The following is a 26,728-nucleotide window of genomic DNA, read 5'->3' as shown; positions in this document are numbered from 1 at the left end:
TAACTACATTTTTAATTCATTAAAGCAAATGTCTAGAAGCATTCCTTTTACTAATCTAGTTAGCATAACTATTTGTACCTTAAAGTAATCAATTGCATGCATAGAAAGAGTCTTATTCAATAGAAAGCATTTAGGTGATATTCAGGCTTCCTTTTCCTCATGTTAGTTTTAGTTAATGTTGTGTAATTTTCATCTTTTAAATGGTCTTCCATATAGTCTTCACAAAATTCAAAGCTAAAGCATTAATCCAATGAGAAAAGTAACATTAAAAAAAACTTACTAGCATAATAGAAAGATATGTGTTTTAGTCCCAGGTATCCTATTTGCTTGGGTCCTTAGATACAGACCTTTTTATTCTTCTAAGATTAGGATATATTTTCTTATCTTTCTCACAAGGTTGTAGGGTCCAAACGAGATAATGTGCAGCACCATAAAATATGTATTTTTGTAGCTACACAATCACAGGAAAAATGGAAAATTATCTTGGGGCATTATCAGTGAGAACTCCAAAGATAATTCACTACTCAACAACTATAAGGAAAATCAGTACTTTCTGCTAAGAGCAGAAGAAGAAACATCGAACAGATTACTCTTTGCTCCATGATTTTTATAATTTTCATTTCCCTTTTGGTATTCCCTGCCCTCATTACAGCCAGAGAGCACATAGGCAGAAAATACAGGCTGAGGCCTCAAGTCATCATTTGTTCCCTTTAACTTTGAGAAGTATGGATAGTTTAGTGTATTACATGAGATAGTTTTGTGAAAGCTCTATGAAGTGTTACTCACATGAGGCACTGCACTATGATCTCTATATTTGATACTGGCTGAAAACTGCTTCGCAATTATATTTTAACAAGAGTAAACAGGACAAGGGCTGATGGGTTGGAAGAACCACAACTCTGAACAACATGGGATCAAGTCTAGACTCACCCATTTCCTAGCTCAATCACCTGTAAGGACTCAGTTTATTTATCTGTAAAATGAGGACATTAATCTAAGCTCTAAGGTAACTTACAACCATCCATTGCTACAAATACAGGTCAACAGACTAGCAACCTGAAAACAGAACGGGAGAGTCTGATAAATGGTTAGAAAGAGATGAGCAAGTATTAAAGGCATTATTTCCTTATTAATGTTCTATTACTCAATATTCAATCTAGACTTCTAGAAACCCAATGTTCCCAAGTCCACGAACCTGAGAGAAAATTTAAATACACAATAGTTTTCAGTTAAGAGGATGGAAGTCTATTTAATTACCAACTCTTTTTTTTTTTTCCCAGTGCCACAGACAAAAGAGACATCAACAAGTTTTTACATTTGGCCTTGTGGCCTCTTCAAGAATTTCAGATCTAAAGAGTTTTTTCACAAAATCTCAAAAAAACCTAACAGAAGTGTAATTTCTAACATCTATTTTCATACTTAGATCAGACTTGAGCTGTGAGATAGAAGTCTCCAACTCTCCTTTTCTCTGCTGTTCTTGTGCCAGTAGTTCTTGGGTGGTCTGCATAGAACTGCGCAGGCCAATACAGTTTTGCTGCAAAATTTGCACCTGAAATGTATAAGAAAAACTCCATTCTGTAAGGTAAAGATCTTTACCAAACTACCTAGTAGCACATGTGTAAGGCAAATTTTCCAATCTTAACATCACGGGAGGGAGAAGGGGAGTTTATATGTTACAGTGAGAGATCTCAACAAGGTGTAGTGTTTCAACAGGGCTGTCCAACAGAACTTTCTGTGCGCTCTCCAACACAACAATCACCAGTCACAAGGAACTGCTGAGCACTTGAAGTATGGCCAGACTGAGCGAGGAATTGAATTTTTTATTCTATTTAATTTTAACTAATTTAAATTTTAATTAGCCATACGTGGCTAGTACAAGTTATAGCAATAAAGGATCATTTACAAATTCCTTAAGTAGCATCTTTTTCATAATTTTATTATGAAGGACAGCCATTGGTTAAAATAAAGATTATGTAATCCAATTCCAGGTATTAGAATTTGGAACCACTAATTGCTTTCAATACTTGGAATTGAATACTCTAAATTACATGTAGGTACTTCAAATAATAATACAAGCAAAAATTTAATAAATCTAGAGAAAATTAGCAAAACTAAAGGCTTATAAGTAAAATATCAGCTTTCTCTCTTGGTTTCACTCCCTTGACATAAACAAGGAGAGAAAAATCTACCTGTTTCCGTTCCACCTCCACTGTTGATTCCATCTCTTGTATTTTGAATAGCATGGCTGATCCAGATTTCTCAAGAGATTCCCTTAGGTGCTTCTCCTGAGACAGTTGTCTCCTTAGCTACAGAGCAAGTTGCAGTTAGGCAAGACCAAGGGAACATCACAGCAGTTTGCCAAAGATAAAGTCACCATGAAAAGTTTACCAGACATGCTGTCTCACTCCCAAACATTCTTCATTCATTTATGACTACTTCACAACCTTCCTTGTGTGTCTCCCTAAGAGATAAACTACTAAGAAATGAAAAGTCACATCTGTTGCCCTGTCCTCCCATATTATGGGAAGACTTCTATAAGAAGTCTTTTTTCCAAACTGTGGGTCAAGTTAGTAAGTTGCAAGCAGCACTTAAAAAGGGGGGAAAAAATATCAGAGCACATAGCATATAATAAGGAAGCGTAAGTAATGCTTTACGAAATGTTTCTGTATATTATTTATGTATGGTGTTACAGTATAAAGTATATGTCTCAGAATAGACGTGACAAAAAGAAGGTTGAAAAATACTAATATAAAAAAATACTAATATCACACCTTAGTATATACACATGTTCTGTATTTTCTTTTTTAATTCCTATTTTTCTATATTTGATGATTTCATCTACCTTTTTATTTTTTTTTATTTTTTATTTTTTTTTATTTATGAGAGAGAGAGAGAGAGAGAGAGAGGCAAAGACACAGGCAGAGGGAGAAGCAGGCTCCATGCACCGGGAGCCCGACGTGGGATTCGATCCAGGGTCTCCCAGATCGTGCCCTGGGCCAAAGGCAGGCACCAAACCGCTGCGCCGCCCAGGGATCCCCATCTACCTTTTTAAAAATATTTTTTATCCCACAGGAATATAAACATACCCCTGAAAGCTGTTCCAATTCTGTTTGGGAATTTAAAGGTTTAGACAAATAACGAGGTAACTATTAAATAGTGGATAAAACTACCATTCAAGAATTAAGGAACACTAACCTTGTTTCTCTCAATTATTGGCGACGAGTTAGATAAAGATATAAAGAGTATTTACTCATGAGGTAACAGATCCTTTCAAACTTAAATGAGAATTGCAGAATGCTATTCCTTTTATGAAGTGATGTTAAATTGAAAGAAATTCTGTTTTTAAGCCCCAGTGAAGATGATGGAAGAGTACACTTTATAGTTCTTCTCTAAATTATACATATATATTTTATATGTATTTTCTCTATGGATGATCTATTTTATAATGTTTAAGGACTGTTATAATATTCTTAATCATAACCCTAATAACATTTAGGTTTTTCCAGTCTTTCATCCCGCTGAACATGCCCGTGAATAAATCTTTCTTTGCATTTCTGACTATTTCTTTAAGATAAATTCCTACAAGAAAAATCACTCGGTTAAAGTATAAATAATTTTTAGACTTTTGATACACTGGGTAATTTTCCCTCCAATTTTAGCCTATCAGTAGAATTAGAATAAATCCCATCAGTTCTACGTATTATAATCTTAAATCTTTGCTAATCTAATAAATTATAAACAACATCTTGACAGCTTTTCATTTCTTTGGTTATTAGTGAGATCAAACATTTTCTTTTTTTTTTTTTTTTTGAGATCAAACATTTTCTAACATGATTATTAGCTCTATATATTTTCTAAGTTAACATATATATTTTGATTTGTTAGTTGACCACTGTTTTTTGGTTGGCTTTTTTTCTTTAGTCGATTTTAAGTTCTTTAAAAGGAAAGATTATTTATCTAGTTTTGCTAGGTTTTACTAGTTTTGCTTTTTGCCCTTTTTTCACATGTAGAATTTCTTAATTCTTGTGTTCAAATCAATTGAACTTTTTATAATTCTTTCTTCATTTCAAGTTTAGAAATTCCTTCCTCATCAAAATATCAATTAAGTATGACAATCTTATTTAATTAAGAATGAGCCATAGTTTTTATTTTAGGCTATATTAATAATCTAATACTAACTATACTATCAGACTATAATTACTTTGTGATATAAAGTAACTTATTGTATTTTTCTAAGCTCTGGATCAAATTACATAGCATAATCTACTCAAGATATAATTTAAGTCCTTTATTGAGGAATCTTTACTTGATAATTATACTACTGAAGTATTTATTTCTGAAGCATTAATAAAAGCAGTTTTACATTTATCAGAACCAGATTGTATATATATATATCTCGTCTCTTAGGAAGATATGTACCACATTTATTCCGCCTTTATACAACCCCCTGATGCCAGCTGAATTGAATTGTATTCCCCCAGAATATTATGTTGAGGCTCTACTCCCAGTATCTCAAAATGTGACCGTATTTAGAGATAGGGCCTTTAAAGAGGTGATAAGCTATAATAATGCTGTTAGGGTGGGCCCTAATCCAACCTGAATGGTGTCTTTTAAGAGAAGGAAACTGGGACACACAAAGATACCAGGGATGTGCATGCACCAAAAAGACCACGTGAGGACACAGTAAGAAGGCAGCCATCTGCAAGTCAGGGAGAAGCCTCAGGAGAAAAAAGCCTGTTGACATCTTCATCTTGGACTTCAAATCTCCGGAAATATAAGAAATTTCTGTTGGTTAAGGCACCCAGTCTGTGGTGGTTTGTTACTGCAGCTCTAGCAAACTAATACATCCTTCCTGCTTGAATACCAAAAATGTATTTTGACAAGACAGTCCTTCTAGGGGTCCTTGAGAGGATTCGATAAAAATTCAAAATCTTATCACAGCACTCAGAATTAAGAATTTCCTAATAAAGAATAATGAGGGATCCCTGGGTGGTACAGCGGTTTAGCGCCTGCCTTTGGCCCAGGGCGCGATCCTGGAGACCTGGGATCAAGTCCCACGTCGGGCTCCCGGTGCATGGATCCTGCTTCTCCCTCTGCCTATGTCTCTGCCTCTCTCTCTCTCTCTCTGTGTGACTATCATAAATAAATAAAAATTAAAAAAAAAAAAAGAATAATGATAAATGGTAATCACTGATAGTCTTTTAAACAAAGGGGCTGGAACAAGTGGACATACACACAGACATACACAAAAAAAAACAAGATATAGCTCTCACATCATTAATTCAAAATGTATCATTTATCTAAATGTAAAATGCAAAAACTGTAAGGCTTCTAAAAATAACACAAGAGAAAAATCTTGGTGACCTTAGGTTTGATGATCACTTATAACACCAAAAGTACAATCCCTGGAAGAAAAAATTAGTCAACTGAACTTCGTTAAAACTAAAAGCTTCTGCTCTGCAAAATGTAAGCTACAGAATAGGGAAAAAAGCTGCAAAACACATGATTTGATTAGTATCCAAAATACACAAAGAACTTTTAAAACTCAACATAAGAAAACAAACAACTTAATTACAAAAAGAAGCATACAATCTGACAGACACCTCACCAAGTAAGATCTACAGATGGCAAATAAGCACATAAAGATACTCATCATCATACATCATTAGGGAATAATTAAAACAAGATACTACTAACACATATTAAAATGGCAAAAATTCAAAACACTGACAAGACAACCTGCTGATGAGAATGCGGAGCAACAGGAACTCATTCAATGTTGGTGTGAAATGCCAAATGGTACGGCCAATTTTTAAGACAGGTTGGCAGTTTCTTACAAAGGTAAACAAAAGCTTACCATATGGTCCAGAAATTGAACTCTAAGTATTTATCCAAATGAGTAGATAACATGTCCACACAAAAACCTGCATATGAATGTTTATAGCAGCTTTATTCACAATTGCCAAAACTTAGAAGCAACCAAGATGTTCTTCAGTAGATGAATGGATAAACAAACTGTAGTATACCCATACAATAGAATATTGTTTAGCAATAAAATGAGTTATCATACCATGACAAGACTTGGAGGCACCTTGAATGCATATGCTAAGTGAAAGAAGCCAGTCCAAAACAACCACACGCTCCCACACTCCAACTATAACAAAACTATAGACAATGAGAAGATCAGTGGTTGCAGGGGCTCCGGAAGAGAAGGGGGAAGGGATGGGTATATGGAGCACAGAGCATTTTTAGGGCAGTGATACTGTTCTGTAAGATATTATAATGAACAAAGGATGAATTTTAATATTAACTGTGGACTTTAGCTAACTATGATTTATCAATACTAGTTCATCAAATGTAACAAATGTATGACACTAATGCGAGATGTTAATAATAGGGGAAACTAGAGATGGGGATAACACGTTATGAGAACTGTTTTCTGTGCAGTTTTTCTGTAACTGTAAAACTTCTCTAAAAAAATACTACTAAAATATCTAAAACTCAAAAAATAGGCTAAATGTAATACATTCTAACTATGAAAAAAATCATGCTTCTATCACTAGTTACTGGCAAATCAAGTACATAACACAATTTACCAGACAGCTAAATTTAACAACTTCAGCACTAAAAATCATAACTTAAAAAGTAATTTTTCATAAGAATTTTCTTAAGGGATCCCTGGGTGGCGCAGCGGTTTGGTGCCTGCCTTTGGCCCAGGGCGCGATCCTGGAGACCCGGGATCGAATCCCACGTCGGGCTCCCGGTGCATGGAGCCTGCTTCTCCCTCTGCCTGTGTCTCTGCCTCTCTCTCTTTCTCTGTGACTATCATAAATTAATTAATTAATTAATTTTAAAAAAAAATTAAAAAAAAAAAAAGAGAATTTTCTTAAAAACTGGGATCCCTGGGTGGCGCAGCGGTTTGGTGCCTGCCTTTGGCCCAGGGCACGATCCTGGAGACCCGGGATCGAATCCCATGTCGGGCTCCCAGTGCATGGAGCCTGCTTCTCCCTCTGCCTATGTCTCTGCCTCTCTCTCTCTCTCTCTATCATAAATAAATAAAAATTTAAAAAAAAGAATTTTCTTAAAAACTATACCTATTTCTTTGTTTTATATAGTAGAATATTTTAAATATAATTTGGATCCTTTTGACTTGGATTAATATCAATGATTATTCTGTTAGGGAATATTGAGGTTTTTAGGCCAGGGTGTGTTAGGATTACTAATTCTCCTGACTCTTCCACTGTGTTCAGCTGCCAACTTTTAGTCCAGCAACTTTTAGCAGCCACCTACTTCACAATTCCCAATCTGTTATCTACTAAAAGTTAGGCTGAAATAGAGGTTTCAAGGTAAAATTAGATGAGCAGGCTTATTAAAAGCTTTTTGTTTTAAACACAACTTTAGTTTAAAAGGTCTTTTTATGAAAGTGTTCACTTAGCTCTAGTATATGAATTTTGTGGTAACAAATTTCCTTCCTGGCTAACAAACTTACTTTATTTCTGGTTGTATGGCTGTATTGCGGCAAAAGAACTCTTAATATCAAATAAGGGCAGCTACTTTCACTTGAATTTCACATGACATTATTTTAAAAATCTTCCTACTACACAGTAATATATTTTTCTTCAAAGTTTTTCATTCTTTCTACTTTCTTAACTTCTCAGCAATTCCAACGCCCCCTCCAGCCTCCAGCATCTTTTTTTATCTTACCTCTTGAATTCTCAGGTTCATTTTACGTTTTGTGGTCTTCAATTCCTCTTCAATAATGGCTGCATTCTTCTAAAAGTAGAAGGGGAAAAGGTTCTAAATAATCTGTAATGAAGAAAGAAACTGACTATAGGCACATCGGTTCAAATCTAGACTTTTTTCTATCAACCTATAAATGCTATTCTGGATATGGTTACAAATACTTCCTATTGTGAGTCTGAAGTAATTATTAAAGTTAGATATTTTAAAAAGAAAGTTTTTTGGGATCCCTGGGTGGCGCAGCGGTTTAGCGCCTGCCTTTGGCCCAGGGCGCGATCCTGGAGACCCGGGATCGAATCCCACGTCGGGCTCCCGGTGCATGGAGCCTGCTTCTCCCTCTGCCTGTGTCTCTGCCTCTCTCTCTCTCTCTGTGACTATCATAAATAAATAAAAAAAATTTAAAAAAAAAGAAAGTTTTTTATTACTTTGATCCATGAGTTCTATTATTTTCCTTTTATTTTTAATTTTTTTAAAGATTTATGAATTATTGGGACTTCATCAAGATAAAATGCTTTTGCGCCACAAAGGAAACAGTAGACAAAACCAAAAGACAACCTACTGAATGGAAGAAGAAATTTGAAATGTCTAGTATCAAAAATCTATAAAGAACTTATCAAACTCAACACCCCCAAAAAACAAATAATCCAGTCAAGAAACGCGCAGAAGACATGAACAGGCATTTCTCAAAAGAAGACATCAAATGGCCAGGAGACACAAAGAAAAGGGATGTTCCACATCACTCAGCAAAAGGGAAAATACAAATCAAAACCACAATGAGATATCATCTCACACCAGTCAGAATGGCTAAAATTAACAAGTCAGGAAACAACAGATGTTGGCAAGGATGTGGAGAAAGGGGAACCCTCTTGCGCTGCTGGTGGGAATGCAAGCTGGTACAGCCACTCTGGAAAACAGTGTGGAGGTTCCTCAATAAGTTAAAAATAGAGCTACCCTACATCCTAGCAATGACACTATTAGTTATTTACCCAAAGGATACAAAAATAGTGATCTGAAGGTGCACCTCTACCCCAATGTTTATAGCACCAATGTCCACAATAGCCTAAGTATGGAAAGAGCCCACAAGTCCACCAGTGGATGAATGGATAAGGAAGATGTAGTAGATGTATACAATAGAATATTGCTCAGCTTTATCAAAAATAATAGTCACCCCCTGTAAGATAAAGCCGAACTACTGATTATTCTTGACTTTAAAATACTCTATAATGAGATCCCTAGCTAATTTCCAATTTATTTGCCTCCTCAAAATCCCTCACTCCTGTCAGGCTAGTTTATGCATTTCCCCTAACTACACCAGTGAAAAGACCTAAGTTCAAACCCGAAAAAGAGGAAGAAGACAGGGAAGTGTGATCTTAGAGAAATGAGTTCTCTCTGGGGCCTAATGCTCTTATTACTAAAACAGGGACAATAATATCCTTTCATGAGGTTTTTCAAAATTTGTTTTAAAGATTTTTCATTTATTTATTCATGAGAAACATAGAGAAGCAGAGACATAGGCAGAGGGAGAAGTAGGCTCCTTGCAGGGAGCCCGATGTGGGACTTGATCCCAGAACCCCGGGATCATACCCTGAGCCAAATGCAGACGCTCAACCACTAAGCCCCTCAGGTATCCCAAGGTTTTTCAAATATTAAACCAAATAACGTGTTGACCATCTATTATACTGCCTGGCTCATGGAAGACCAAATTGTCAGTTGACTACCCTACTCTATACTCTTTCCAGCCTCTGTGGGTACCCACTGAAATGTCCTCACCTCTCTCTACTTTATCTTCTAAAAGTTCAGCTCCCATAATATCTCTTTCTGGAATTCTACCCGAATCTACCCTAGATAGGGCATACCCACCCTCTCAAACCTACCTGAACACGAAACACACGTCAATATTCACTTACTGTCCTACACCGTCCTTTAACATTTCCTATGCCTTATTTTTTTCTCTATTTACTTTTTCATGCTATTACTTGTTCTCTCAGCTAGCATATAAGCTCTTAGAAGAGCAGAGACCCTACCTCATATTTTTGGACTCTCACTTCCATGTGTACCAGGTAAGGGCTCTGATACTGAAAGTATTCAATAGTTTAGATCATCAATGTAGGTAACTATGAAATGTCAAAAATCCTCACATCACATAACCTTTTTTAAAAAGTCAATTTTGGGGGTCTGTTGCCTCCTCCAGCTAACAGATAACAGTGAATCTGTATTTCAGAATTCTGGATTCAAACCTTTGTCTCTGAGGCAATCTCCAGGGTGGCAGTCAACCTTTGCACTTCTTCTTGTGCCTTGTCTTCATCCTCTTTTACATCTCTCAGTTGCTGGCGCAAATTCATCACTTCAAGATGTAATAGCTTCAGGTCCTTCGAATGCTCCTCCTGTATTGCATTCAGTCGATCCTTCAGAAAAGCTACTCAACAGCACAGGAGGGTCACGGAGCAGTTGAAAGGTCAGGAAAGGAAAAGAATCATAAGCTCATTAAGCACCCATAGAGGACCAAATTTCTGATGATTCTCTTCTCTCTGTACCTGTTTTCTGTGGATTTAAATCCTTTTCAGTTTGCAAACGAAAGATGTTCATCTTCAAAGACTGGATGAGGCTTTCCAGATGGCACATTCGATTTATCAGAAACTCACAGTTCTTCCATAGAATATCTGTTTTTTCTGAACAAATGACTTCCTTCTCGCTAGGACTAATGATGTTCACAGACTCTTCTAAGCATTTTGGGGTTTCCAGTTGGCCTCTGGACAAAGATCTCAATTTAACAATATTATGCAACGCAATCATCAGGTCAATGTAACATTTCTACCAAGAATAAAAATTAGGGGCAGCCCCCGTGGCGCAGCGGTTTAGCGCCCCCTGCAGCCTGGGGTGTGATCCTGGAGACCCGGGATGGAGTCCCACGACAGGATCCCTGCATGGAGCCTGCTTCTCTCTCTCTGCCCCCCCCCCCCCGAATAAATAAATAAAAAAATCTTAAAAAAAAAAAAAAAAAACTTTAAAAAAAAAAAAGAATAAAAATTAGATTCCTTAGTTAACAAGCATCTGTTAGCTTCTCCAAATTTTAATACAGAAAGGATCATTAGGTAGAGAGGATGAGACTAATGTTGGATGGATAAAGACCACTGGCTTTATAATGGTTGTTTCTTTTAATCTGAATTTTTTGTGAACTTTTATGTGATACATAAAACATGTTAAATGCTAAATCTATAACTATAAGCTAACAATTAAAGTTAGCATGGAGGAAATATATTCACAGATTTTTAGAAAAAATTTTTTTTTTTTTTTTTTTAGAAAAATTTTAAACAAGGTCATAATAAACATTCCTAATTTATTCTAGCATACTCAACAACTATACAAATTTCATCTTTAACTACTGGAAAATTATTCATTCTATGGGTGCCATAATGCCAACTATAATAATTTTAGGTTTTCATGAGAGACACTAGGTAAATATATATATGTAATCTTAAAGAAAATCATACCAGTAAATTAGATATTGGCTGCTTAAGCACCCAGATTCCTCAGGTCATTAATAATCCAACTTTTAATGGCAAAACTTCTTTAGCCAATGAGGTACCTTTTTTTTTCTGAGTACCTCATTCTAAATTACGATTTTTTTAAAAAACACTTAAAATCTTTCTTTTAATTCACAAGTCTGGGGAAAGAAAATGAAGACCATATTAATGGCATGAATCAAGTTTAAATGTTCACCTTACTATCAAAATCTATTTTTGAGGGATCCCTGGGTGGCGCAGCGGTTTAGCGCCTGCCTTTGGCCCAGGGCGTGATCCTGGAGACCCGGGATCGAATCCCACGTCAGGCTCCCAGTGCATGGAGCCTGCTTCTCCCTCTGCCTGTGTCTCTGCCTCTCTCTCTCTCTCTCTCTCTGTGTGACTATCATAAATAAATAAAAATTTTTTAAAAAATCTATTTTTGATTTAAAAAATAAGAACCAAATTTTTTCTAATTATACAAAAATTTCCATGTTTATTTTCAATCAAGTTTTGAAGGTGAACAGGATATCAAAGTTTGTGCATCTAATTAGCACACTTTAAATAGCTGTTTAGGGGAATAGTGGTAATAATAGCTCTATTACGGGATGACAACTATTTTGCAAATATTTTCTTTTTTTTTTTTTTTTTTTTTTTTTTTTTTTTTTTAAATCTTTTTTTTCTTTATTTATTTATGATAGTCACAGAGAGAGAGAGATAGAGAGAGAGGCAGAGACACAGGCAGAGGGAGAAGCAGGCTCCATGCACCAGGAGCCTGACGTGGGACTCGATCCCGGGTCTCCAGGATCGTGCCCTGGGCCAAAGGCAGGCGCCAAACCACTGCGCCACCCAGGGATCCCTTGCAAATATTTTCTAATTACTGTTCAAATGGCAACTGTTTTTCCTTAATTCTTTTATAAAAGCCTATATTTCATCTGCCAAACCATCTGCACTGTCACTCCTTTATTAATAACCAGTGAGGCAGAATTTTTCAACCTACAAAGATCTAGTTCATTTTCCATTTGTTACCTTTTTTCACCAAAGTCCAACATTATTAGATCGTCCCTCAGAGAACTGGTCTGTTCCTCAACTATTCTCATCCTTTGCTGAAGTACTGTGAATGTTTCAGAAGCTGTAGCATTGATGTGGGTTGGAGAAAGGACTGGTCTGGTCACTGTAGTTTCCATATGCACCTGCGATTAAAGTCACAATATTAGTACAGTAGGTTCTATTATGTTCAAAATAGTCACTGTCCCTTCCTGTGGGAGAATTATAATACATCTCTGTCTTGCTGAAATCAGGAATGGCTATGTGTCTTGCTTTAACTTATTGTGGGTGGAAGCTTTAACAGCTAATTTGTCATTCATCATCTCCTTCTTTCTTCCCCTCCATGAGATAAGCCACAACCCAGATAGGGCCAGCTGCATGTGCCGAGATCCCAGAGTGAAGACGACATGAAGCAGAGCCATGATCCATCCATGACATCCAGTGTGAGTGGGCAATAAATTTATGTTGTTTTAAGACACTGAGATTGGGACACCTGGGTGGCTCAGTGGTTGAGACTCTGTCTTCGGCTCAGAGTGTGATCCTGCAGTCCTGGGATCGAGTCCCCCATCAAGCACCCCGCAGGAAACCTGCTACCCCCTCTGCCTACATCTCTGCCTCTCTCTCTCTGCATCTCTCATGAATAGATAAAAATTTTTTTAAAAAAAGACACTGAGATTGTTGAATAGTTTGTTGTTGTATCATAATCTAGTCCATCCTATCTGTTCCTATTAGATACATACTAGGACCTATGACTTGCCTGAGGGAATTATTAACTTCTTTTATTACTAGCCATCATCGTTTTAAGATATTCCAACCAAAAAAAAAAAAAAAAAAAGATATTCCAACCAACCTTTCAGAAAAACATTCTATACTTAGACTTCTGAGCACCCATTGTAAAATAAATTTGCCAACTATATCGAAGCAACGATTTTAAAAAGAAATTTGCAAACTTCATAGCCTAGCAAAAATTCTTCTATAGCTAATGACATAAAATTTCTCCACCAAAACTGTTTAAGAGTACTTTTTGAAATATTTGTGACAGAATTAGGTAAAATTAGCATAGGAGAAACAGTCCAACAGATAGATGAATCATGGGCCCAAAGTTCAGTGATAGGTCATTGGTGGAAAGAAATTTTAAGGACATTTTCCTGCAACTCCATCCTACATAGACATTTCTCTATTAACTAGACTGTAAACCTTAACCATTACTACCAACAGTGTTCCTATGGAAACGTGTTCACAAAGATCCCACTTTGGATGTTAGGAACACATATTTTCTCCCCCACTTGCTGTATAATCAAGTATCTCTCTTCCCCTCATCTCTCAGGCAGCGGAAGTGGTGACTAGCTTAGGTCCAAGTAACTGAAGGTAATCGCCATCACTCAAGGCAAGATTTTAAAGTGGGAACACTGGTGGCAGGATTTAAGGGGGCAAGAAGCATGGCAAGAGGGTGTGAAAAGGCTGAGCTTCTTGCCAATATAACTGTGCTACAGCCATCAAGGACATTTCTTCATCCTAAATAGCTCTCCAATCATCTTTTATCTCCCCTCAGTAGGTCCCAGAGAATGGCCTATTCTCTCTTTTTTTTAATTTACTGAGAAATAATTGAATATAACTGTATATATTTAAAGTGTACAATATGATTTGACATACATATAAACTGTAGAATGGTTACCAAGATCAAGATAATTAACACATCCATCACCCCACATAGGTAACATAGTTAACTTTGTGTGTCTGTGATAACAATGCTTAAGACCTACTCTCACAACTTTCAACTATACAACATATTACTATGTTACTATGCTGTACATTAGATCCTCAGAATATCTTTTTTTTTTTAAAGATTTTACTTATTTATTCATGAGAGACACAGAGAGAGAGAGGCAGAGACATAGGCAGAGGGAGAGGAAGGCTCCATGCAGGGAGCTCAACGTGGGACTCGATCCGGGGTCTCCAGGATCACGCCCTGGGCTGAAGGCAGCACTAAACCACTGAGCCACCCAGGCTGCCCAATCCTCAGAATATCTTGAGAAGGTAACCTACAGAATGGTAGAAAATCTGATAAGAGGATAATGTCCAAAATATAGAAAGAACTCATATACCTCAACTGCAAAAAAGCAAAGACGACAATTAAAAAATAGGCAGAGGACCTGAATAGACATTTTCCTCAAAGACAACATACAGATGGCCAATAGATAAACGAAAAGGTGCTCAACATCACTAATCACCAGGTAGATGTAAATCAAAACCACAATGACATATCACCTCACACTCGTTAGGATAACTATTATCAAAAAGACAGAGAGCAAATGTTGGTGAAGATGAGAACCCTCACACACTATTGGTGGGAATATAAAATGGCACAGCCATTATGGAAAATAGTACAGAAGTTCCTCAAAAAGTTAAAAATCGAACTAACATAGGATCCAGTAATCCACTTGTCGGTATGTATGCAAAGGAAACAAAGAGTATTTCAAAGAGGTACCTGTTCACTCATGTTCAGGGCAGCATTATTCACATTAGCCAAGATAGAGAAACCACCTAAACAGCCGTCAACAGATGAATGAACAAAGAACATATGAGATGTATATATACATATACATCCTCAATAGATAAATTATATTGTTCAACCATAAAAAGAAAGAAAACCCTGCTATTGACAACGACATAGATGAATCTAGAGGGCACTGTGGTATGTGAGATAAACCAGAAAGAGAAAGAAAAATACTGTTCTGAAATCACTTGTCTGTGGAATTAAAAACAAAAAAAAAGTTAATTTCGTAGAAACGGAATAGAATGAGCTGGAGGGAGGGAAAAATGGAAGGGTACAAATTTTCTTTTTACTCTTATTCTAGTGCTTCTGATGAGGATTTCTCTCTTTCATTCTCATCTATGGAACAGAAAGCACTTCTGACTCACATAATCTGAATTTGTTAAAACATTTCCTGTTAACGGTCAGCTTAAGGACACAGAGGTTAAGAAGCTCTCCGTAATTTCCTTCCATACTTTCAATTTTTCCTGAAGGGGAAGACAAAGGTGTATATAGATAGTAACAGAGTCTCTGGATATACAAAGATTTGAAGTAAGGTTCATCTACGTCTCTGAAAAAAAAAGCCAGATTTCGAGACACCTGCTCATGTTACCACAGGTACCACCCACAGGTTCCTCAGGTAATAGAATGAAGACCCTTCATGAAACCAGGGTTAGGTTTGTGGGAACCACCAATAGCATGGGGTGGGGAGAAAATGGAAGGGTAACAAGGGAGAAACACCACATGCAATTACTCTCCAGTCCATTTTCTGTCACCTGCTGTCTTGTCACTGCCCACGTAGAAATGACCCAGACCTGAAGTGGGGAGAAAAACATAAAGAATGTTTAATAAGGTTTGAGGTTTTGTTCTCTCTCCAAAAGAAGCTGAAAAGTTCATGTCCCTAGCTTCCCTTGCAGCTGGCACAGGATGTAACACATTCTGTCCAATGAGACTTTGGGCAAAAAGTTGGCAAGGAGCTTCAGGAAGGCTTTTGTTTTCTGCTAGAAAAAAATGACATAATGGTACCGGTCCTTTACTTCCCCATGAGGCCCAGAGCTCTGAGAACTCTCTCGCAGTCAGCCATGCAGTGCCCCACTTTTAGATACAAAGAGCCAGGGATCACCAGCATTTAAGAAACACACAGAAAAGGCCAGAGAAGGTTGGATTAACCTTTTTTTTTTTTTTTTTTTTTTTTGCAAAACTACAAACATACAATCTCTGCTTATTTGAGAAAAATAAAGTTTTGTCTTTTGTGTTAGTCATGCTTTTCTATCACCTGCAACATAAACATTCCTAAAATACAACAGCCCAGGCAATAGTTGATGGAGACACAAGTAAAAGGAAATGGTAAAAGAAATGACAAGCACTGCCAGAGGTGAGAGGGAGGACAATTTCCCTGGCAACTTGTGAGGCTGAGGTAGTGGATTATAACATAAAGGATAGCCTCTATTAATTTATATCAAAAACCGAGCATAAAATACGAATATAAACATTAGTTCATTTTGGAAAAAAATACAGGAAATGGGATACAAGTCCCATATTGTGAATGGGACACAGAATCCCATCTAAAATGTTTCTGTGTTATTGTTGAAATGTCACAGTTTTGCTGATATTTCCCTAAGGCACCTATGATATGTATAAAATGCTCATGCTTTACAGTGTGTGTCACTTTTGGTCACAAAAACAAAATGGAAAACCAAATCAAATCACTTCTTTTTTTTTTTTTTTTTTTTTTTTAACAGAAAGTCTGCAGGTCTGAGTAAGAATTGGATGCACAACACTCATGCCCACCTGAATCTGATTTACAACTGGAGCCACTCATGCTTCTGGAGAGAAAAGAATATTCAAAGAAAAAGAAGAAACAAACTTGGGCCCCAGCCTCTGAGAGGAAGGAGATTAATAGAAAATTCACCCTAAGGAAGGGAAGAGTGAGGTGCTTGGAAGAAACTAATGGTGGGCAGGGGATAAAGCTTGAAATATCCTCTTAGTGAATCGCTGAGGAACATGTACCAGTGATCCGAGAAGTTGACTGGAAAACTAAAGAAACCCATCTAGCTTTTGGAGATTAAAAACAGGTCCCTGGATCAACTGAAAACCATTCCTCCACAAACCTCCCCTGCAATGGGGTGGAGTGAGGGGGGGTCAAGGTCAGGAGAGCCGGAGGAAGCAAGGAGGCAAGCAATGGTACATCAAGAGCAAGACAGCCTTAATATCCACCAGGGAGAGGCACTGAATACCTTGGGAGCCTGTTAAAGGAAGAGTGAGTTAACTACCTGGGATCCAGGAAATCTGTTGAGTTGGTAGGAAGTCTAGTTCTCACTGTACTCACACTCCTGCCTGTCCTCCGTCATCTAGCAGGTCCCACCCATAGTGCACTAGCTGCTTGGCAGATCCTCAGAAGCCACAGCTCAAAAGCTCAGTCTTGTAAGAAGTACAGTCTTAGAAGAAAGGAATCTAGCTCTAAATGCTAGCACTGCAGCAAAGAGACTATGGCTTGACTTACGTGTGCTTTGCTGTTTTTGAAAAGGTGCAAATATCACTGAATGTAGTCTTGAACCCAAGGCCTGATGCTTGATCATAACAGTAAAAATACTAAGACAGAAGCTTGTAGTTCTAAAAAAAGTTCATTCATAGCGACTTTCATAAATGTATCATTATCAAATTGTATCATAAATGTATCATTATCAAATTAATACAATTCTGTCTCCCATGTTTAGGGAGAGTATTTCTACGGAGCGCCTAAGCAGGCTACCTCATTGCAAGGACGGCATGAATAAGACCCATGTCTTAAGTCATATACCAGTAAAAGCCAGGTGACTTTGAGAAGGGGATTTGGGTGCCTAGCTGGCGCAGTTGGTAGAGGATGCCACTCTTGGTTTGGGGTTGCGAGTTTGAGTCCACTTTGGGTGTGGAGATTAAAGATAACTCTTTAAAAATCTTAATAATGAGGGGCACCTGGGTGGCTCAGTGGTTGAGCATCTGCCTTTGGCTCAGGGAGTGATCCCAGGGTCCTGGGATCGAGTCCCACATTGGGCTCCCTGCATGGAGCCTGCTTTTCCCTCTGCCTGTGTCTCTGCCTCTCTCTCTCTCTCTGTCTCTCGTGAATAAATAAAATATTTTTAAAAAATAAATAAATAAATATAAAATTCTTTTAAAAATTAAAAATATAAATAAAATCTTAAGAAATAAAAAACAAGAAAGGGAATACTTGCTTCAGTGGACATACGCCCCATTCCTAAATCCAACAATACGTCCAACTACATGCTGTTGGCTCTAAAGTAACAGGCCAGGGACTCGATGTTATCATAACCATTGGAAAATAATTTGCTCAGCAATGCTTTCTTCATTCACTCACACAACCACCAAAACGGTGCCTGAATGCCACCATGAGCTGGGTATGGTCATACACACCGGTGAACAGAACAGACAACATTCCTTGCCCTCCTGGAGCTTATATCCCAACTGAGGAATATAAACATGAAGTAAAATACAGTTTGTTCACTGGTGACAGTTTGTGGGGGAAACTAAAGTGGGAAAGAGGATGGGATAGAAACTGTGACGCAGGCTTTCATTTTAAACACACTGGTCGGGATCCCTGGGTGGCGCAGCGGTTTGGCGCCTGCCTTTGGCCCGGGGCGTGATCCTGGAGACCTGGGATCGAGTCCCACATCGGGCTCCCGGTGCATGGAGCCTGCTTCTCCCTCTACCTGTGTCTCTGCCTCTCTCTCTCTCTCTGTGTGACTATCATGAATAAATAAATAAAATCTTTAAAAAAAAAATAAATAAACACACTGGTCAAAGAAAATATTATTGAAAAAAAAAATAAAAAAAAATAAAAAAAAAAGAAAAAAAAAGAAAATATTATTGAGAAGGTATCTGAGCAAAGAGCTGGGACCGAGGTGCTGGAGTGAGCCACATAAATACCTGGAGGGCAGAGAGGTCCAGAGGGAGTGAAGAGTGAGTGCCAAGATGTCACAAGCAGGAGGGAGGTCAGTCAGGCTGGAGAGGAGAAAGTGAAAGAAAGAACTATGGGAGGTGAGGTCAGAGGGTAATAAAGGGACCAGATCACTTTAGACCTTAAGGGCTATTATAAAGTTTTGGCTCAGGATCCCTGGGTGGCTCAGCAGTTTAGCGCCTGCCTTGGGCCCAGGGCGACTTTGGGGTCCTGGGATCGAGTCCCATGTCGGGCTCCCTGCAGGGAGCCTGCTTCTCCGTTGGCCTGTGTCTCTACCATGCTTTCTCTCTCTGTGTCTCATATAATAAATAAATCCAAAAAAAAAAAAAAAAAGAGGGAGAGAGAACATTATAAAGTTTTGACCTTTCCTCTCAGTACTCTGAGAGGCCTTGGAAGATGCAGTGGAAGGAGTGGTGTGATGCAAGCTACCTCTCACCTGGATCACGCTGGATACCTGCCCCGAGGTAGGGGGACCAGCTGGGAAGCTACTACAGTAACCCGGGCAGGCGGCGCCACTGGGTGGGACGGAGGTGACAGAAACAGAAGGCCCAGAGGCGGTCAGAGCCCAGACGTATTCTAAAGCCCGGTTTTGCTGATGGGTTAGATAGGAAACAGGAGAGCAAGGAAACAGCCGGAAGGAGAGTAGTGCCGTCAATGGAGACCATGCAAAACCCGCCAGAGGGTCAGGGTTAGGGGAAAGATGGAGTTGTTTCGGGGAATGTTAAATCCCACGCAGGAACGATGACCTGGTGATAGAGGTCAGATGAATCTGTCCGCAGAGTCCAAGTGAGAAGCGTGGGCCGGAGGCGTGAGTTCTGAGGTCGTCCACCTACCGCCAGCTCGTAAAGCCACCAGGCCGGCTAACGGAGAGCCTAAGGGAGGCCAGGACTGGCCCTGCGGCCTCCACGATGGACAAGTCGGGGTCACGAGGGTCACCAGGAGCCTCCAAGTGCGCGGCGCCCCTGCGCGGGGCACACGCCGAGGAGGAGAGGTCCACGTGGGCCGGGACGCGCGTTCTGCTCCAGCGCAGGTGCCAGGTCCCGGGCGAACCTTCAAAGAACGGGTGCCAATTCCTTTTTTTTTTTTTTTTTTTCAGATTTTATTTATTTATTCATGACGCACACACAAAGAGAGAGCGAGAGAGAGAGGCAGGGACGCAGGCAGAGGGAGAAGCAGGCTCCATGCAGGGAGCCCAACGTGGGCCTCGATCCCCGGATCCCCGGGCCACGCCCTGTGCCGCTGAGCCCCCACAGGGAGGCCCCAGATGCCAATTCCCGACACCACATCAAGGAATATGACCGGTGACAAAGAATCTTTTAAGAACCAACACGTCGGGGAATCCCCGGGTGGCTCAGCGGATCCTGGGGACCCGGGATCGAGTCCCGCGTCGGGCTCCCTGCAGGGAGCCTGCTTCTCCCTTTGCCTGTGTCTCTGCCTCTCTCTCTCTCTCTCTCTCATGAATAAATAAAATCTTAAAAAAAAAAAAAAAAAAACCAAGACGTCGAAACGGCTTTCCTGAGAACCCGACACCACCTGACGAAGTCCTGGGCTGATGGGGTGCGCCCGCCCCTCAGCGGGATCCAGGCCGGGGCAAACCCGGCTCCGAAACGGTTTTCACCCGCACCCGACGCCGAAGCCACAAACCAGGGGGACGAGAGAGCGGCGGGGAGAGGTGACGGTGGTCGCCGTCGGGCCGCCAGCTCTGCCCCACGGGCCCCGCACCCGGCCTTACCCCACACTCCATCCAGCCGCCAGGAGCTCGGTCCCGCAGCAGGAGGGCGGGTGTCCATGGAACCAACACAGCGCTTCAAACCAACCCGCTCCGGCGCGGTAGCTCCCGCACGCAGGCGCATCCGCGGCAGCGCATGCCGGGAATTGTAGTTTTCCCGGCCCAGGGGGGCCCTCCGCCCGGGGCGGGACCCAGGAGGCCGGAATCCGGCGGCGCGCACGGAACGCGCAGCCCCGTGACCCGGATGACGACGCAGCTCCATTGTGCTCACTGGCGAGGCATGCCGGGATATGTAGTTTCCTCCTACTCCCCTCCCGGATTGTCCTGCGCTCTTTGCGGAGCTTACGGGTCTCACCTGGCTGACCTGCGGCGCTGGGGCGGGGGAGTTTGGCAAACGCTCCGCAACAGGAGAGTCCGGGATGAGAAAATGTTTTTAGTTTTAGGACTAGAGTATCAGGTGACTTCTGAACGATGGGAAAATAACATTTCGTTAATGAGCATAAAAAGCAGTAAATAGACAAAATTCACATTGTTTTCTTTGAAGGAAAAGCCAAGACCTTGTTCACCCTCATCCATGATGGCCAAACACATGTGTTCTGCTCTCTTGTCTTTTGTCTCATCGTAATATGTTTCTTGCTTTCTCAGGTATTTGTAAATATAACTGCAAAGAGCTAAGAAACAAGAAAGCCTTGAGCATACCTGAAGAGGACACCTGTTACCACCATCAGGGCAACTGATGCATCCCTTTGGTCTCCTTGGGGGGCACAGCTGGGACTAACCAGCCCTTCAGTGAAGGCAGCCAGATTCCAGTTGAGTCCTCATTTGCTAAGCAAGTGACTGAAACGCTCTGGCTCTTCTGGTTCTTCGGAGAGCCAAGCCTCAACATGCGACAGAGAGGATGTCTGTCAAACCACAGCTGTAAGATGTATTCATTAAACTGTGAGCTCCTCTGCCGAAAGAGAAAGGAGCGCTGTATACATTATTCAGGTGAAGGGACCAAATAAGCTTTTAATAGGAAAGGTGGGAGGGTACTTTAGAGCCGCAACACAGAGAGCCAATTATTCCCTCACTATGCACCTTTTCTCTTTCAATGATCTCTGTTTTATCCGTGGAGGTGAGGGGTCTGTATATGTACTCCACAGATACCCACGCGCTTCAATGTAATGATCACTTTCACCTTCCTCAATCTCCAAATTAAGCAGCAGAGAGCCAAATGGATTGAATTTACTGTTTTCCATTTCCTGTCCTCTTTCCACCATCTGGCAAGCCATATAAGAACTTAAATCTAGCAATTACAAAGTTAGAAAAAAAGAATCTGAATTCCTCAATAAACTACTTCTTCTGCTAGAGAACCAGTACCGGATACCTGAGAATTCATTACATCAAAAGTCTGTTTTTATTCTTTTAAGTGCCTAAACATTGCTTTCCACCACCACCACCCCCCCATTTCACTCTTGATTTGCAATTGATAAATAGTTTTTATACTTCTTGACCCATTGATAAAGTCTTTTCAGTAATGGAAATCTCGAGATTCCATGAAGACCATCTCCTCTCTCACTACAATACCTTACTAGACTTTTTTTTTTTAACAACAGATTTTTTTAAAAGATTTATTTATTTATTTATTTATTTTTATTTATTTATTTATTCAGAGAGAGCGAGACAGAGGCAGAGACACAGGCAGAGGGAGAAGCAGGCTCTATGCTGGAAGCCTGACATGGGACTCGATCCTAGATCTCCAGGATCACACCCCAGGCTGCAGGGGGCGCGAAACCGGGCTGCCCACCTTACTAGACTTTTAATTAGTTTTCTGATCACTCTTCCCAACCTTCGAACAGCCACTAAAATGATCTGAAAAAGTACAGATGACCCATCAACAACATGGTGATTAAGGGCATTGACACCCCACGCATTAAAAAATTCATATAAAACTTTGACACCCCGGAAATTTTAATACTCTATTGTTGAAGCCTTATTGATATTTATTTTTTTTATTTACTTATGATAGTCACAGAGAGAGAGAGGCGCAGAGACACAGGCAGAGGGAGAAGCAGGCTCCATGCACCGGGAGCCCGACGTGGGACTCGATCCCGGGTCTCCAGGATCGCGCCCTGGGCCAAAGGCAGGCGCCAAACCGCTGCGCCACCCAGGGATCCCGAAGCCCTATTGATAATGCAGAGTTGATTAACACATATTTTCTGTTTTTACAATAAAGTATGCTAGAGAAGAAATGTTAAGAAAATCATGAGAAAATCTACATATAAGTAGACCCACGCAGTTGTTCAAAAGTCAAATGTAAATCCAATTATTTCAGTCTCTTGCTTAAAAACAGTCAATAGTTCTTCTCTCTTTGAACTAGTAGCTTTAAGAAAATCATAAGGAAGAGAAAATCTACATATAAGTAGACCCACACAGTTTTTCAAAAGTCAACTGTAAATCCAATTATTTCAGTCTCTTGCTTAGAAACATTCAATAGTTCTCTCTTTGAACTAGTAGTTTTCCACTCAACATAATGAATCCAAAACTGCTTATGACTTCAACTTAATCCACCAGTCAAATCTGCACCTAGTCGCCCAAAGAAACCTTGAATTCAAGCCTACCAGCATGTCTTTGTGCCTGCAGGCTCTGCATCCTCTGCCAGACATGCCCTTTCTCTTATCTGTCTGGTGAACCCAACAGAAATTAAACCTCTCCTGTGAAGCCATTCTATTCCCTCCCAGAGTACTCACTGCACTGCTTTGTAATGGTCAGTGTGTCTTATCTCCTCATGATTAGGCTGTAAGTAACTTGAGGACAGGAATTTTGTTCTTATTTTGAGCTTGTTATTTTCAACACCAAGCACAATGCCTGGCACAACATAGAAGTGTGGTAAGTCCTCCTTTGTTGAGTGAATTAATGAAATAATTCTTAATGCTTCTACTGACAGAAGCTCTTTCTCACTCTCTTGACTATATAAGTATTCTATTTATAAGCCAAAAAATAAATGAATAAAAGCATCCGCTTTCTTCCAGAGCCGGCAATAATTTGCCATTGAAATTACAAAAACGATAGCAAAGGTACCTACAACCACTTCCCCTTGGGGCTGGAAATGTGTTCTGTAGATAGAGAAATGTCAACATAAAAACTCAAAATTTGGGGATCCCTGGGTGGTGCAGCGGTATGGCGCCTGCCTTTGGCCCAGGGCGCGATCCTGGAGACCCAGGATCGAATCCCACGTCGGGCTCCTGGTGCATGGAGCCTGCTTCTCCCTCTGCCTGTGTCTCTGCCTCTCTCTCTCTCTCTGTGACTATCATAAATAAAAATTAAAAAAAAAAACTCAAAATTTTCTTATCTTGTTGGTACAATGGACAAATAAGAATGGCAAGTTCTCTAACTGGTCTAACACCTTTTATGGGCAATCCAGACCTTTTGGTATAGTATTGGCTCTCGGTGCAGAGATTAGAATTTGGAGGAGTCTCAGACTTTTTAATGAACTGGTGCTTTGGCCCAGGGCTGGGAAGATAAATCTGTTATTTGAATCCATCTAGAGTAACAACACTTTTTACAAGGTCTCTGTCACTTAGTTTTACCAACTAAATTTTGTGGCCAAGTAGATTTTCACATTGTTCTACTGACTGAATTTAAGAACAATCAAGGTTATGATGATATTACAGCAGCTCTATTTTATGTTTCCTAAGATTACTCTTTTTGTCTTGATAGGTTGATACATAATCAGCAAGAGGAAGAAACATGAGTGTTAAGTCTCACACAGATCACAGATCAACTGCCTGATATTTCTGAATTTTTCTGATTGAATAATAGCAATAACAGCGTGTATCATCTACTGAATTGGTGATTTATATATATATATATATATGATCCTGGCTGTAACCTCATGATGTAGTTGTATTCCCATATGAGGCAGCTGAGATTTGGGAAGTTAACTAACTTGCCTAGGGCCATGCAGCCAGTAAGTGACAGAATGGTTATTTGGACTAGGGTCTGTTTGGCTTCAAAGCCCTGTTTTTCAATTTAATTCTATGTCCTACCTATTCTCTACTCCATTTTGACAACAGTGGTTCAAGACAGAAATTTCAACATCTAACTATGAGATGAGAAATACATGTGAGTTGGGGCGCCTGGGTAGCTCAGTTGGTTAAACATCTGACTCATGATCTTGGCTCCGGTCTTGAGCTCAGGATTCTAAGTTTGGGCCGCTCATTCGGCTCTACACTGGACATGGAACCTACTTAAAAAAAAAAAAAAAAAAAAAAGAAAAGAAAAGAAAGAAAGAAAGAAAAAGAAATACATATGCATTAACCCTGTAATGCATATGTACATATACCTTCCGTATAATGGAATACCATATATTTGTAAAAGAAAATGAGGAATGGGGCGCCTGGGTGGCTTAGTGGTTGAGTGTCTGCCTTTGGCTCAGGTTATGATCCTGGGGTCCTGGGATCCAGTCCCATATCGGGCTCCCCACAGACAGCCTGCTTCTCCCTCTGCCTATGTCTCTGCCTCTCTCTCTGTGTCTCTCATGAATAGATAAATAAAATCTTAAAAAAAAAAAAGAAAATGAGGAAATATAGGTAATAGCATGTGGGTGTTTATACCAAGCCATACCAATTTTGTGTATGTCTTAAAATTTTTTCATAATAAAAAATATGAAAATAAAATAAGAGAAATATATGTATTTATATGAAAAGTTTCCAGGATATACTTTAAATGAAAAAAGCAAGGTGGGGATCCCTGGGTGGCACAGCGGTTTGGCGCCTGCCTTTGGCCCATGGCGTGATCCTGGAGACCCAGGATCGAATCCCACATCGGGCTTCCGGTGCATGGAGCCTGCTTCTCCCTCTGCCTGTGTCTCTGCCTCTCTTTCTCTCTGTAACTATCATAAATAAAAAAAAATAAAAAAAAAAAAGCAAAGTGTGTGGAAATAAGACAAAATTTTGTATTTGTATAAATAATCACTAAGAGGATACACAAGAAACCAGTAAAATTAATACCTTTTATTATTCTGCAAATAGGGTGACCATATAATTTTTCAACTTATTCAAAATAATTTTTACAACTTTGTATTATAAAATAATTTTAGATTTATAGAAGAGCTGCAGAAACAGCACAGAGGGTTCCTGTATACCCTGCATCCAGCTTCCTCTAATGTTAACATCTTACATAATCATGCTACAATGTGATCATTGTAGCACAAAGAAATTAATAATAGAATGATATAATTAACTAAGTGACAGATGTTATCAGTTTGCCCAGGAATGTCCTTTTTTCTGCTCCAGAATATAATCCAGGATTTTACATTGTTTTTATTTATCCTGACTTCTTCCTCAGGCTTTGTCGTTCATGACCTTGGGATTTTTGAAGACTGCGGGATAGTTATTTTGTAAAATGCCCCGCAACTTGGGTTTGTCATGAATTTTCATGATGAAAGCAAGATCATGCATTTTGAGATGAATACCATGGAAGTAATGTTGGATACTTCTTGGTACATCATGCCTGAGAGTACACAATTTGTATGTCTTATTACTGTTAAAGTTAAGGTCCACCTCTTGTGTAGGTGCTGTCTACTAGATTTCCCCAGTAAAATCTTACTATTTTCCTCCCTGCAACTATGAAATATTTGGGGAGAGATACTTTGAGGCTATGCAAATATCTTGTCCTCCTTCAAATTTTCACTTACTAATTTTAGCTGGTTTATCTTGCCAGCAGCAGGTATTACTATGGTGTGCTAACATTGATTTTCCATGTTCCTCATTTATTAATTGGAATTCTTTTGTAGAGAAGATTTATATGCTTTCTCCCATTTATTTATTCAGATTTATTCAGTTGTTTCTTTATATCAGTGTCGGTTTATGGATATTTGTTTTATTCTTTGGGTTATAACTCAATACTCTCATTTATTTTACAATAAAATTGTTCTAGCTGTGGCCATTCAGAGATCATGAGGGAGCTGTGCTGTGTCCCTTCTTCCTTTTTATTTTTTATTTTTTTTTATTTTTTTCCCTTCTTCCTTTTTAAAAAAAAATTTTTTTGAGCACTTCCTTACTTTCTGTCACTGCAAGATCTCCAGGCCCACCTTGTATTTTCCTTGCTCAGCCCTAGGTTCAACCACTTCTCCGAGGAGCCCTGTTCCTTTTCATGGAAGAATGGTATTTAAAATCACTGCTGATAGTTCCTTTCAAAAGATAGAGATAGGAAAAAAAAAAAAAAAGATAGAGATAGGAAAT

The 26,728-nt window shown here is 39.5% G+C and overlaps 1 protein-coding gene and 1 long non-coding RNA gene across 14 annotated transcripts in view; one reads left to right on the top strand and one right to left on the bottom strand.

The window, feature by feature from the left end:
* CCDC150 (coiled-coil domain containing 150) overlaps positions 1–21,396 on the bottom strand; it is a 79,954-nt gene extending 58,558 nt beyond the window's left edge. For 7 of the 13 annotated variants that reach the window (XM_025441916.3, XM_049106771.1, XM_025441920.3 and 4 more), the window contains exons 1-7: positions 20,508–20,716; positions 12,270–12,433; positions 10,275–10,501; positions 9,978–10,156; positions 7,705–7,773; positions 2,190–2,306; positions 1,420–1,549 (exon numbers count right to left, since the gene is read on the bottom strand). In XM_025441916.3, coding sequence (XP_025297701.1) covers positions 1,420–1,549; positions 2,190–2,306; positions 7,705–7,773; positions 9,978–10,156; positions 10,275–10,501; positions 12,270–12,433; positions 20,508–20,519 — 898 coding nt within the window. In that variant the 5' untranslated portion in view covers positions 20,520–20,716. Of the gene's footprint in view, positions 1–1,419; positions 1,550–2,189; positions 2,307–7,704; positions 7,807–9,977; positions 10,157–10,274; positions 10,502–12,269; positions 12,434–20,507; positions 20,717–21,203 lie in introns of those variants that run through there. The other 6 variants (XM_025441929.3, XM_025441918.3, XM_025441919.3 and 3 more) reach the window with 5 other exon arrangements.
* LOC125754519 (uncharacterized) lies at positions 20,779–24,320 on the top strand. Its single transcript, XR_007409005.1, has 3 exons — positions 20,779–20,961; positions 21,150–21,491; positions 24,204–24,320. It is a non-coding gene; the product is annotated as an uncharacterized LOC125754519 (long non-coding RNA).
* Positions 24,321–26,728: the final 2,408 nt, after the last annotated feature.

This window comes from Canis lupus, chromosome 37, assembly GCF_003254725.2.
Source record: "Canis lupus dingo isolate Sandy chromosome 37, ASM325472v2, whole genome shotgun sequence".
Lineage (NCBI taxonomy): Eukaryota > Metazoa > Chordata > Mammalia > Carnivora > Canidae > Canis > Canis lupus.
This window is presented reverse-complemented; position numbering and strand designations above follow the sequence as displayed.